Raw genomic sequence first — 14,779 nt, 5'->3', positions numbered from 1 at the left:
ATTAAGAGAAGAAGAAGAGAGAGAAAAAAAAAAATAATAATAATTAAATTAGGCTGAGCAAGTAATACCTTTGACAACATTGGATTAACATTTGTATGGAGAGAGAGGGGAGACGAGCTACAAACAGTTCGAAAACTAACAAAAAACAATGTGGAGAGAAAAACTTCGAAACATCCACTAAAAAGAAGAGGCAAAGCACTGCGGAAAAACGAACTGGCAGTGCCAAAGCGAAGCTGTGCTCAAAGCAAGCCGAGTCCCACAGAGGGCTGATTCCACTATCTATGGTCTAAAATAGAGCTCTATCTCAATAGGTAAATAAAAAGAATGGAAATAATATAAAAAATATAAATGTGTGTATTTATATATTTCGTGTGGTCTAGTAACATATTCTTCCTTCAAAAAGTGCCCCGGGCTATAAGATAACAACAATCTGTAAACTCGTATTAAAGAGGTTTAACCTTTCATCCAGATATCAGCTACTCATCAAACATTTTGTGATGAAGGTGGGGCGCGTGCCAGCTCCAAAGTGTGAAGGAACACCTTAGCCTCAGCCGGAGTTGAAAAGCGCCGGTACCCACCACCGTCGGTGTTTACCCTCAGGATGTCTGGATATAACAACGCATATTCCACTTTCAACTCCCGGAGTTGGGCTTTCACACCGTCATACGCTTTGCGTTTACGGACGATCTCCGCTGAATAGTCGTTAAAGAAGAGGATCCTCTGATGACGCGGGGTCTCGTTCTGGTGGAGTCTGCGAGCGGCTTCCATTACCCGGACTTTATCGGAGTAATAGTGGAATTTGACAATGAGGGGACGCAGGCCTCTGACCGATATGGGGGGTGCAGGCCGCATCGCGGGCACGATCCAGGATAATTCTGCCGTCTGCGGCGCCTCAGATGAAGATACTCGGGGATTCACCTCTCAAGATATTTCACCGCGTTTGTCCCCTCTTCGCTCTGGTATTCCCAACATTCTGACGTTACATCTCCGGTGAGGATTCTCCAGCTGGTCAGTGCGGCTCTTTAGTTGGTTGATTTGTTTTTCAAAAGTTATGATTTTGGCTTCAGATGCAGCTGCAGTCTGGTCTAGCCTTCCATTTGTTTGTCTACGGTGTCCATTCTCGCAGTCAGGGCCTGTATCTCAGTGCCACGGCGGCACGGCTTCCAACACAGAGGCCAGTCTTGTTTCAATCATCTGCGTTACATCAGCTATTTTTTATCCATCGTCTGCGTCACAGACGCCTCCAGTTTCTCAATCTGTTCCGTGACTCCGGCTAATTTGCTGTCTATGACCGCTGTGAGCGCGGAATGATGGTATTAGCATCAGATGTTGCTGCCGTAGGGCCAGAGCTAACGCGCTAGTAATCATCGCCGCTAATTTCCTGGTTGACGAGGATTCCACCATCTCCTTCGGTTTTCTTTCTCCTTCGGTTTTGGCATGTTGGCAGTAGGTTTTTGAAATAGTCATCGATGTTCATACCAGGCACTCTTTAGTCTATTGAGACCACACGGAAGACCAAATTAGTTGGAAAAGTCTCAGAGCTCTAGAACGTGCTGCCTACGCGGTCGCCATCTTCCCGGAACTGGGTCCCAATACATTTTTAACCACCTATGTTTTGTCGGTTTTTGTCAACCTTTTTGTTGCGTTTTTCTTTGATAACTAAGTTACTTTTTTTGGTCTTAATGTCGACCAAACTTTAAGTGAGAAGGCTATATGAGACATGCAATAATACAATAAAAGATGCTTGACTTTTTGGCTAAAATAAAGCATGTGAATTAACTACATGTCTGGCCCTTGATGTGATTCTTATTTTCCAGTGTGGCTCTTAGTGAAAATGAGTTTGACACTCCTGGTCCAAGCTAAAAAAGCTAAAAAAAATATGCTGAAAGCATAATATGGCAAACTCAAGCCTTTAAGAGTTGTCCACGCATCTCTGTTGCAAACTTTCCAGCGTGGCCTGCCTTTGGGGAAGGGGAGGAGGGTTCTCTGCATCAGCCATATGCTTGGCCAGAAAGTGGTATTTGAGACTCAATGTACTCTGGTGGTAACTCAATTCACAGCGAACCATCTGGAAGGGCTTTAAACTGAACTTGCCATTCATGAAACCCTTTTCTTTATCCATTTCTGCTCAAGGACGTTTGTTTCTGCTATCCATCCATAACATTACTGCTGCATAGCTTTCTGATTTCCCAAACTATTGAACGGGCCAAGGCCAGAGCATGCATGCATTAATCGCGTGTCAAAAAATGTGTGGCATTACAAGGAATTTGGAATGGAAGGAATTTTTAACTTGTTATTATCGTGTTAACTTTGACAGCCCTTGCATATTTATAATATTATTATTAATAATAATTATAATACTATTATAAACAGAATTTAGGACAAACTTACGTAGTTTAGTTAAAACAACCTCCTCTTTGTAAAAAGGCACTCCGGCTGCCTTGATGATTCGTTTTACAAAGTTTTAAAATTTACAACTGTGATTTGGGGATGTCCTGGTGTATCAGATGCATGCGATTTACTATCTAGGTTGTGGGCATGAATCAAACTCTTGGGTAATGGGGCGTGTCATCTGTTTCCTCTCTCTGCTTTATCCTCTGCCTGCTATGGGGACTGCCCATTTCTCCAACGCTCCTTTGTTCCAACCTCTCAATAAGCCGAAAAATTCCCTTTGGTCCTACAGCCAGCGTCCCTTTGTTTCAAAAAAATAAACCCTCTGCTCCGACATCCCATTGTTCCTACCACATAGGGTTATGGTTATGGTTAGGGACAATTATTTATAATATTTCTTTAGGATTTTTGCCTTGTTTAACATGTCGGGAATCCCAAAGTTTCCTGCTTGAAACAACCAAGATGAGCGTCTTCTCACTGATCAAGTTAGTTTCACATTGGTTATTGCAGGGATATGCCCCATTTCTATTCATTATCATTGCAGGCTTATGGAAATATAAATACATATCCAACCCAAAACAAACTTACCCTGTTGGACTTTGGACTGAGCCTACACTTTTTATTTCAGTTTTTCAAAGATAGGCTAAACATTTAAATGTGTTAATAAGCTAGAGAAAAGTAATTTTGCTTGTTACTTTTGATTTAGATTTTAGATTATGGGAGGTGATCCACAAAAGCCTATATGGTCAGAACAATGGGATGTCGGAGCAGAGGGTTTATTTTTTTCGAAATCAGCCTAGTGGGCTGTAGGACCAAAGGGAATTTTTCGGGTTATTGAGAGGTCGGAACAATGGAGGATTGGAGAAATGACATGGCACCACCTCAAAGAGCAGAAGAAAAGCATCCTTTAAAAGAGTGCTGCTTTGGCAGTTTGGCATCGCCAGTGGCTATATAACTTTACAAAGCATAGTAAAAAATTATTACAGTGTTATACAGCCCCACAGGATTAGGGAGCCAGCACCATTTTGGCATGTAATGGGAATTGTAAAGATATCTGAGCAGCAGTGTTGTCAAGAGCATACACAGTGATACAGAGCAAATCCACCTATTTGCTGAATCCCTGTTGACTCCTAGTGGATGATGGGATTATGGTATACCGACCTAACAGCATAATTACCTGTGGTTCATACCAGATAGTGAGCTGCCATTATACCAAGCTCCAACATTCCACTACACTACATGATTCAAGCCCTGATAAGTTAACTGATAAGATAAAATTGTAAAAATAGTAGTAGGTAGTTGAAATTTCAAATGAATTGTAAAATCTAAAAGTAGTTGAACAATGAGTTGGAAAGAAGGAGATGAATGCAGTTGAAATATCAGTTGATGTCAGTTAAGCACTAAAAACAGTTACATCTCATTGTAAGAGTTAAGGGTGAAAGCATTTTAACTGCAAGTTGGAAGATGTCTGCTAGATCTTCACAATGTGCCACATCCCAAGAGCGGCTCTCTGCTCTGCTCAAAACTAGGTGCTAGGTCTCTATTTGACATAGACGGGGGGGCGTTAAACAGGCCGGGGTGGAAGTGGAATGGCTACAGCAATTTTCTAAATAAACACTGTCAAGTCAAACTGTAGTTTGAAGAATACTGTTAATGAGAATGTTGTATTATTACTATGCTTTTAACTTAAGGCATCTGGCCCACTGTTCACTAATGAGAGAGTCCCACCCTGGTATTGAGCAATCTGTTGTTGACCCATTATCGCCCTTACAATGCCTATCTGTTAAACTGTATGGTGAGGCAAAAAACATCCGATAATCTCTCACTTAGGGCGTTTTCACACCTGTAGTTCGTTTGCTTTGGTCCAAATCAGTTGGTGAGTTAGTAAACTTGGAGCGATTTGCCCTCGATCAGTTTGGTTTGGTTTGGTTTCACACCTGGAAAAATCCAAGCGTACCAAAATGCGTCATTACAAATCAGGCAAGAACGTCCAGCTCTCTTATTGGTCGGATATGTCTGGGGGAGGGAGCAAGAAAGTAAATACAGGAAGGTCCTGTGTTCTGGTCTAGTGGTCAAACCAGCTCATTTCATTAAAATTATCAGACATTGTTTCGCAAGAGACGTCTGTCTCCAATTTTAGCGGCATCTGGTTTGACGATACGATACGAGTGACGGACGGCAAGCTTGACTGCAGTCTATTTCTGTGATAGAAACACTGCAAGCTGCTACAGTTTGCTCCTCTGCTGCATCACAGATTGCTAAACATTAGCTCAGACTTGCGGAATAGATATAGTTGGTGCGGTTTGAGTACGGATAATGTTCTCACCATAAACGAACCGCTCCAGAGTTCGATTGAAAGCGTACCGAGACCACCTCATCAAGCAGGTCTCGGTACGCTTGTTTGGTCCACTTTTGGTGCACACCAGAGTTCGATTGCTGCGTTCTCACCTGCCCAAACGAACTGCACCAGCGGGGCAAACAAACTCTAGTTCGATTCAACCGAACTAAAGGCTGTCGGTGTGAAAACGCCCTTAAATGTCGTTTGGACCAAATAGGCCCGGCTGTTTGAACTGGAGCCATATCTAAATACTCCAAGTGTTTGGCGAAATCCAAAGTTATGTATTGGTAGATCTCCCCTTTTTTGGAGGGATTGGTTGGAAAAGGGAATTGTCCCACTTGGGGATCTGTATCTCGGTGGCATATTGAAATTATTTGAGGATGTGGTACAGAAATTTGGAATCCCTAGGTCTCAATCTTTTAGATTTTTGCAACTTCGTCATCTGTTAGTGGGGATTACTGGATCCAGGTCTTCAGGCACCAGAAGGCACCAGAATGTTTAAGTAAGGTGTTGTTGAAATATGGAAAAGCTCATGAGGCATCTGGGTATTTTTCTATGCAGAACCTGGGGGATGGAGCCTGGACAGCCCTCAAAAAGACATGGGAAATGAATCTGAGTATTACACTGGATGATGAGGAGTGGGACATAATTTGTAGGAATATTAAAACTCTGTCACGCGTTATGAGGGTGCACCTCATTCAGTTCAAGATTATGCATTGCTTCTATTGGACTCCCTTCAGATTGTTTAGAATTGGTCTGAAAGAAACACCAAATTGTTGACTTCATGTCCTACGGTCCGTGATAATGTCCAGGAATTTCGGACTGGCATTCCTGATAACCTGATTGCAGGGCCCCAGGTTCCATTCAGCCCAAGATTATTTGATCTGAGAGATGGGTCAATCCTAAATGGGATGGATAGACACATAAGAAGCTGGGTCCAGACTAGTTTAATGACAGCCAGACAAAAATTTCATAAAAAAACGGTTTGCCAGATTGGATGAAGAAGAAAATGGGGAAAGTACCTGAGCTTTTTGGAGGGCTCCTAAGAAGCTTTGTGCTGGGGAAAGATGTGTATGATGAGCTTATGGTGTTGTCATTTATACATATGTTTAATTGGTTTATGGTTTATTGTCTATTTCGTTGAATGCTCTTAAATATTGTAGTTGCTGTGGTCGAGCACAATGCCAAGGTACTTGGACTCTGTGACCGTCTATAGGATCCCCATATATCAAAGTGGGCTTAGGGGATTGTGCTTTTCTGAAGTGAATTTGCATCTCCTTTGTTTTGGAGATATTTAAGATAAGGTTTGACTTCTCAAACCAGTCAATAAAAAAAGTCTGAACTGGCCCATGTTCCTTTTCCTGGTCATATAGGAGACTAACCAGGGCAGTATCATCTGCGTACCTAGAACTGGATCCATTATGAAATTAAAATTGCTCCCTAGAACAATATTGTGTTTTCCTACAGCTTGTAATTTCTTTTGTAAATCTATAAAAATGCCTGATCATCTACATTAGATGCATATATGTTAGCTAGAATTAGTTCTTGCCCTTGTATTTTAGCCAGAACAACAATAACTCTTTATAAAACTAATCTGCAGAACTAAGTGTGGGAGTGTGTGTATTTACCTGAATGTCCTTTAGTCTCTGTTCCATTATAGGATACTCTGTAACAGCCGTAGATGGGATGGCCAGCTTGGCCTCACACTGTTGTAACCATGCCAACAGTGTCGATATCGTTTCCTTATAACGAGCTGGGGGCAAGCTCTCCAAAACTAAAGACAGACAAAGAAAGACAGAGAGATATGTCAGAGAATGGGTCAGTTTAGTGTTGCAACCTGAAAAGACTTAAAAACACTGAATTACACGTTTTACTTTAATATCCAAACCTACTGTATTGACAAATACCATCCTGAATACATATTTTATAAATAAAAATCTTCTATCCTGCAGTGTAAGAAAACCTTCTGATTCTGCTGTGCTAGGTGATGTTGGGAAATTTTGTCTTTCCAAAATAATTGTTTACTAATGTCCTCATTTTTTATTTTTTTACTTTTGTGTACAAGTGGAAAGAACCCATTGAAGCGCAAACGCCTCTTTTGCTGGGATGTGCTATATTTAACTTTTACTCGAATTTAAGTGCACCAGTTGACACAATCAACCACTGAATTGTTCTTTACAGGCTGAGACTCTGGGCTGGAATTTCTAGAATTTCTAGTTTTACTAGTATAAAGGTCCCATGGCATGAAAATTTCACTTTATGAGGTTTTTTAACATTAATATGCATTCCCTCAGCCTGCCTATGGTCCCCCAGTGGCTAGAAATGGCGATAGGTGTAAACTGAGCCCTGGGTATCCTACTCTGCCTTTGAGAAAATGAAAGCTCAGATGGGCCGATCTGGAATCTTCTCCTTATGAGGTCATAAGGAGCAAGGTTACCTCCCCTTTCTCTGCTTTGCCCGCCCAGAGAATTTGGCCTGCCCATGAGAAAGAGAGACATCATGGCTTTCAAACGAGCAAAGTTGCAGTTGGTCAAGACCACATCCCCAACCTCCACCTTGCCCCCCCTCTCAACTCCTCAATAGCTACAGACACAGAAATGACACATAGTAAGGAAAGCTCATTGTGGGACTGGCTCTAGTGGCTGTAATTCTGCACCAACACTGAATTATGGGAAAGAGACTTCAGATACAGTATTAGGGGACCACAAAGGCCTATATAAAAGCATCCAAAGATCACCATGTCTTGGACCTTTAACTTGTGCTTTATACAATCAAATCTCTTCCTTGGAGTGCCTCATGAGACAACTCTGGGTGCTATTTTATTTTCCCTATATATGCTTACTCTGGGTAATATAATTAAAATGCTATTGTGGCTTATACAATTTTTATGCTGACAAACAACACAGTTATACCTTCCAATAAAGGCCACTGAGCTTGGAATGTTGTACATTGTAGAAAAACCTTTCTTAGGCTAAATCTTGACAAGACAGATATTTAATGACCCTCATATACTTCTCATTTGTCATGGCTCATTTGGCACCCTGTTACTTTATCCACTAATTTCTAAGTGTTAAGCCTGTATTATTTTATTCCTGTTTTTACCAGCAGCGTGGCTCTAGGGATGGCAATGACAATCAGTCCACCACTTTGGTCCAGATTGAATTATCTCATCAACTGCTGAACAGATTTCCATACAATTTTGGACAGACATTCATTTTCCCTAGATGGTAAACATACTTTGCTGATCTTCACATCTACTTGATGTTGAGCTCCATTAACAGCTCAAAATCATAATGTAAACTTATAAATTCTAAACTTGTTAGCATTGTCATTGTAAATATATTAGGTGATGTTAGGGCAAGTACAGCCTTAAACAGCTGCTAGCATGGCTGTAGACCTTCTTTCTGTATTTTATTGTGATTGTATATTAATGTAGTAATATTATTTAGTAATAATTATGTGAAATATATTATTACATGTTATATCTAACAATATCGTAGATACATCCATGGCCAAGTTGTTGAATATGTGTGTTGGATTTCTCACCCCTAGTGTGGGTGAGAAAAGCACAGTGTGTGGCACGATGGAAGAAGCTGTCTGAGTGAGTGAAAAAGTAGTTTTTCTGCTTGGCTGTCAGCATTGTTCTTCTCTCTCTTCCATTCTTCCCACCCTCTACATCGTTCTCCTCAATGTCAGTAGCTATATCTTTTGTTTTCTCATTTCTTTCTATCATTACATACCTCATTGATATAAATAGCTATCTGCTCTCATTTTTTTAACAGCATCTGCCTGATTTAGTTTTTCTCGTCTTAATGGCTGCAGCCTTTAGCTTCTTTTTCTATCTCATTAAGTCTCATTGTCATTGTTTTCACAGAGATAATCTTAATCAGGATGATACTCACAGTCCTTAAAATTAGAGCCTTTCAAAGAAATTTCCCTTGACTCCTCTTAACTGAGAATGAAGATTGCTTAAAAACTTTGCAGCATTACTTGATAACCGGGGGGAACTGTCAGAGCCCTGTAGGTCCTCAGAGAGAATTAGGAAAATCAAAATCTAATTGTGATAAGTATTACCTCCCAAAAAGCCCCAAAAGCATTATCCTATAGACCACCATTATAAAAGAGACTTTTATAAAAAAAAAAAAACAACTTTTACTCTTTGTCTTACTAATTTTAAACCCAGGAAGGTTTTACATTTATAAAACTTAAATTTATAAAATGTATAAACTTTTTTAATGCATTTGTCATCCCAATGTAATGTAAGTAGGGATGGATACCAAGGGTTGGTCTTGAATTTGTTACCAGGTTCTGATTGGTCAGAACTGTAACATTGATTAAAATTAAATTCAAAAATTCAATTCAAAAAAGTGCTGCTAACTTTCAGTTATGAAATCTGTTTCAGAAATGCTGTTCACTGGTAGGATGGAATATGTGTGCCTTCTAAATTGTTGCCATTTTGGTCACTTGTGATAGGTGGTGGATAGGTTTAAACTGTTTCCTGTGTGCACAACTACAAATAACGAGGTACTTATCAGGATTACATACTAGTAAGTTAAATGATGCTCTACACCCTGGGATGAAAATTAAATTGAGTCCTGAGCCAATCTACAGGATTAAGATCAAAGCCAATCCAGGCATTTCTTTGATTATTGGTATTGGCTATAAAGAGCCTGATGTTTGTTCTGGGCAAAGCAGCAATTCAGGAGCACCCACGGACCTTTGTTGCATCTCTCTCTTTCTTCTTTCTTCTTTCCTCTCATCTCTCTACTATCGCGTATAAACTCTTATTCCAGGAGATTTGAGTGCTTAATTCACAGAGCATGCTACCTTAAATGTCCTGTAAAACATTGTTTAAACTTGGTCAATTACTGCTGCTAACTGTATTTTGCTTTTGTTTGGAATGGAATGGGGCTTAGTTTATTTTTATTATTTATTATACAGTACAGGCCAGAAGTTTGGACACACCTTCTCATTCAATGTGTTTCCTTTATTTTCATGACTATTTACATTGTAGATTCTAACTGAAGGCATCAAAACTATGAATGAACACATGTGGAATTATGTACTTAACAAAAAAGTGTGAAATAAATATGTCTTATATTTTAGATTCCTCAAAGTAGCCACCCTTTGCTTTTTTTGATAGCGCTGCAAACCCTTGGTGTTCTCTCAATGAGCTTCATGAGGTAGTCACCTGAAATGGTTTTCACTTCACAGGTGTGCTTTGTCAGGGTTAATTAGTGGAATTTTTTCCCTTATTAATAAAAAAAGCAAAGGGTGGCTACTTGAAGAATCTAAAATATAAGACATGTTTTCAGTTATTTCACACTTTTTTGTTAATTACATAATTCCATATGTGTTCATTGATAGTTTTGATGAGTTCAGTGAGAATCTACAATGTAAATAGTCATGAAAAGGAAAAGCATTGAATGAGAAAGTGTGTCCAAACTTTTGGCCTGTACTGTATATAGTTTATTATTTTATTTATTATTAAATTCTTTGTATTCAACTTTATGTATCAGTCTGTACTGACTAAATATGAATATGATCCGTTGTTCCACCAGTAGTGTGCACTGTATTGAGAAAACAGCTGAAATGACTTGAACGGAGTCAGCTTTCACTGCTGAATTTTAATATTGTCTGGTAATATTTTATTACTTTAGTAAATTATTTTTGGTAAATTCCTGGCCAGTGAAAAATAGAAAAAAATGTAAGCACTTACTCTAACAAAGGGTACCCACCAACTTTTGAAAATAGAGGCCACTTAAACTAAAGGGACCACGAGGTGTACTGAAAAAGGTCAACTCTGAACTGAATTGCTGGGATTACGTTTTTTTCAATTAATCAGCATATCTCCTCTCTCACCCAGTTGTAACTGTCTCTCTCTCGCCCTCAGATCCTCCAGGACCTTCTGGTAGTGCTCTTTGAGGGCATTGATGTCGGCATCCAGGAAGGCTGAAGGGTCCTCTTCCCCTTCCTTTGCCTCCTTCAGCTCCTTCAGCTGCTTCTCCAAAACATCCACCTGAGGCAGCAGGGAGGCCAGGCGAGCCACTTCCTCCTGCCAGGACAGTTGGGGAGGGGGGGGGGGGGTCACATCATGAATGAACCGATTAGGGAGAGAGTATTAGTCAACCACACAGGCCAAATCTGTCACCATGGAGATTTTGGGAAAAAAACGCAATGGTAATTCTGTATACACTAATACAATAAAAACTGATTATTGTATAAGTATTGCTTTTTCATTTTTAGCTCCATTCCATTTGCCTTATGCTTAAGCAGTTGTATTATACAGAAATGTAGAAATACACTACCAACAGGAAACTGGATCAGTTCAGCAAAACAAAAAATGTAGCTATGACTTTTTTCCTCCTGAACTATACAGAGAGAACAGGAATAAATCACTGCAATCACATTGTCAATATAGGAAGAGCAGAGAAGAACAGAACAGTGTGTAGTTGAATATTTTTTTTCTATACTGTTTAACATCTGGTTTGTGTTTACCACCACAGTAAAAAGCAAAAGTTGGAGTTATAACCAAGGGTTTAATGTCAAACCAATAGGTCCTCGATTTCAGACAGAAGGAGACAAAAGCAGACATATCGTATCATTTCTAGCTGGCAACCATTGATTTTGTCGGCTGAAATGGTGACTTATCTCTGGCTGATTCTATCAGCTTTAGCTTGCTACATACTTAGGCCAACTGTAGGTCGATTTGGTTGAAAAATCTGTCTCCTGCTGAAGTTTAATGTTTCCAGCTGACTTGTACAAGAACAAGAGTCCTTTAAAGCAGGTGCTGCCAAACTTTAAAAATTGAAGTCAAGGGGCAAACAGTAAATGCTTTGTTTTTTAGTTTTTTTTAAGGATTATTTTTTGGGCATTTTAGGCCCTTAAATTTGACAGGACAAGACACGAAAGGGAAGAGAGAGGGGGAATGACATGCAGCACAGAGCCACAGGCCGGAATCAAACCTGGGCCCACTGCGTTGAGGAGTAAACGTCTATATATGGGCACCCGCTCTACCAGCTGAGCTATCTGTGTGCCCACATGCTTAGTTTTTAACCACTGCAAGCAAATCAGTGAAACCCCAATGAGCCATATCAAATTTATTTTCTATCAAAATAACTACGCAACACTACTAAACCGTTTTTCCTACAACTGATTTTGATACTGTATACTGGATACAGGTATACTGGATGGTAGCTACAGGACATGCTTTGAATTCATAAGATTTAACAATACAGTTTTAGGGACAGATCAGATGGACAGACACTTGAGACTTGACTTGGACTTGTGGCAAAATACTTGAGACTTGACTTGGACTCGAGCTCAAAGACTTGAGATTCGACTTGGACTTCCAAAAAATGACTTGTGAACATCTCTGGCTCTCACAATGGCTTACCACTGCCAGGGTTGCAACTGAAATAATAGGCTACAGCAATGACATTTCACGTACGTTATGATCAGATCTTGTGCCTGACTGATGGGGAAGTGATATTGATAAGCGTTGTGAGTTAGCCTACGTATTTACAGCGTCGGCTTTTTTTTGCCAGCTTTCCTTCCTGTTTTAGGAAGCAGCGACTGGATTGCTTTTTGCCTGTAAAACCGTGTCTGTATTCTTCATATTTATGCAGGATTATAGTTGGCTCTTCTTATGTAAAATATGTGGCTCTGGTTGATGTTTGCGATTGGTCATGCTGTGCAAACACCGCCTCTTTTATGTGAACGCACGCGTGGCTGGATTGGGAAACCCTGGGTTGATTGAACTAGCTGTTAACCACCGTTGTGACACAGCTTATGCGGGACCACGGTTGTTAGGTTAGGTGAAGCCGAGTAACTGAAATAAATCCGTATAAATCGTAGTACAGGCCTCTGATGTGTTCCACCTGTTCATCAGCTGTCCTGTCACTTGTCCCTTGTTTTAACCCCAGAGACGTCGCTGCTGTCCAGCCCTCCAGTCTTCGCTTCTGACCAGCGCTCTTCGCTGCTGACCAGCACTCCAGTGTCTTCGCTGCTGACCAGCGCTCCAGTGCCCGCTGCTGACCAGCGCTCCAGTGCCTGCGCTGCCCAGCGACCCTGAGCCCGCACTGCCCAGTGACCCGGCCAACTCCTTCCCAAAGTGTCCAGTTGGTGGCCCAGCCGACTCCTGCCCCAGGTGTCCAGTAGACGGCCTGGTTGACTCCTGCCCCAAGTGGTTGATCTTAGTCCCTGTGCCTCTGCTGTCCTCAGTCCCTGTGTCCCCGCTGTCACCAGTTACTGAGCCCCGCTGTCACCACTTCCTGAGCCTCGCTGTCACCTGTTCCAGTGCTACTGTTTTTCCTCCCTTGTCCTCCCTTTACCCTCCCTGGTTTGAGTTGGACTTTTCTGTTTTGTCATCAGCCCTTATGTCACCTGTCCCTCGTTTCTAACCTCGTTACCTTGTGTAATTAGTCCGTGTGCTTTCTGTGTATGGTGTCGGTTCATCATCATTCTTGTGATGAGAGTTCTCTGCCTGTGCCAGCTGCATTCTATGTTCCTGGTGTTTCCCTGTGTTTCTGTGTTCCTGGAGTTTCCCTGTGCTTCTGTTTCCAGATTTTTCCCTGTTTACGTGCATTGTTCTCTTTGTTTTCATTAAACTCCTTCATACGAACTGCTGCCCTCTCCTCTCCGCATCATTCTGCAAGTCTGAACCTCTCCTTCACATTTAATGGTAACATTGGCTGGTGTTGCTGGACTGTAAACTTCCCAAAATACAACTAAAAGCTGTCCAGAGCCGCTGTAGTTAGCCATAAACTCTAATAGCATAGGACTCGCTTCTAGGGAAAATACTACACAGTGGATTTATTTTATTTTTTTATTTTATAGTATATTTATGCTAATTTGTGGCCTTGGAATGTTGGGTTACTTCTGCTGCAATAGTAGTGATTGCAGTTTACGTTAGAGCCAACAAATACGCTGTTTAATCTGTGCCTTACACTTTTGTGTTTTAATTCACAAACATACACACAATAACTTTAATCACACCCCATTTTACCACCAAAGCTTGACTGACAGCTGTAGAGTTAAATGTAATCAGATAACATCGACACAGAGTTGTGGTAGTATCAGTAAAACTGGCAGTAATAGACTGAGAGGGCCTGATTAAAAATATTGAGCTGCCTGGGTTGTCTGTGTACCAGCTACATAAACTACTGAAATCATGAACCTTCATCAGAGCTAAACAGGATGTTATTTCAGATCAGTAAAGTTTCAGTTAACCTTTGAGGTTAATCACTCTCACGACAAAACACCTCCCATTTGCAACCTGATCTCACACAAAATATGTAAAATGATCACATATTCTTACATTACACATTACATGCCACCACGACGTAATGCGGTGTTAGGAGTACGTATTTCTCGTATTTCACGTATATCACATATTTCTGTGAAATCCGGCTGTACATTTGGCAGTGGTTACACAAATTTTCACCATTCACTGCCTTTGAAGCATCCATCTCCTGTCATTTGTTGGCAATTTGATCTGTGAAGATAGCCCTTACCAATTTGTATAAAGAATATAGGACCCTGGGAACATAGGACACTGGAAACGTCCAGTCTGTATGCTAAGCTACGCTGCAGGCTTTAGCATATTTAATGGACAGACATGAGAGTGGTATCAGTCTTCTCATCTAACCCTAGGCAAGAAAGCAAATTTGGGACTACAATTTCCCAAAATGTCAAACTATTAAGTTTTTAGCAAGCGTTACTCAAACAGGAGAAAACTGCATTTGTTGCGGCCTATTTTCAGCAGTACATACATTTAGTGATGTAGTGAGTATTTGGGGCAGCAGGATGGTGTATGTGGGATTAAGTCAAATTGAACACACACATTCATAGTAATGAAGGAACATGTCACCCAGTGCATGGTTACAACAATAGGGTATTTTCATAAGATTAGTTGACAAAAAAATATAGAATATCACAAGACTTATCATTTAAAGGAATTCATTAATTTCAAATTGTGAGGAGGATCAGTCCAGGTGAGTTGCACGATGTAGCAGGCAGGGTAAGGTTAATATTCACTTAACTATCCTG

General features: G+C 40.6%; 1 protein-coding gene across 23 annotated transcripts in view; it reads right to left on the bottom strand.

Annotated features, from left to right (window-relative positions):
• Positions 1 to 14,779, bottom strand: part of dmd (dystrophin) — a 470,394-nt gene that overhangs the window by 227,620 nt on the left and 227,995 nt on the right. For all 23 annotated transcript variants that reach the window (XM_039793561.1, XM_039793552.1, XM_039793539.1 and 20 more), the window contains 2 exons: positions 10,592 to 10,784; positions 6,358 to 6,503 (listed from right to left, as the gene is read on the bottom strand). In XM_039793561.1, the coding sequence (XP_039649495.1) occupies positions 6,358 to 6,503; positions 10,592 to 10,784 (339 nt within the window). The remainder of the gene's footprint in view (positions 1 to 6,357; positions 6,504 to 10,591; positions 10,785 to 14,779) is intronic.

Source organism: Perca fluviatilis, chromosome 24 (genome assembly GCF_010015445.1).
Source record: "Perca fluviatilis chromosome 24, GENO_Pfluv_1.0, whole genome shotgun sequence".
NCBI lineage: Eukaryota > Metazoa > Chordata > Actinopteri > Perciformes > Percidae > Perca > Perca fluviatilis.
Note: the sequence above shows the minus strand (reverse complement) of the source record. Positions and strands in the feature narration are given on the sequence as shown.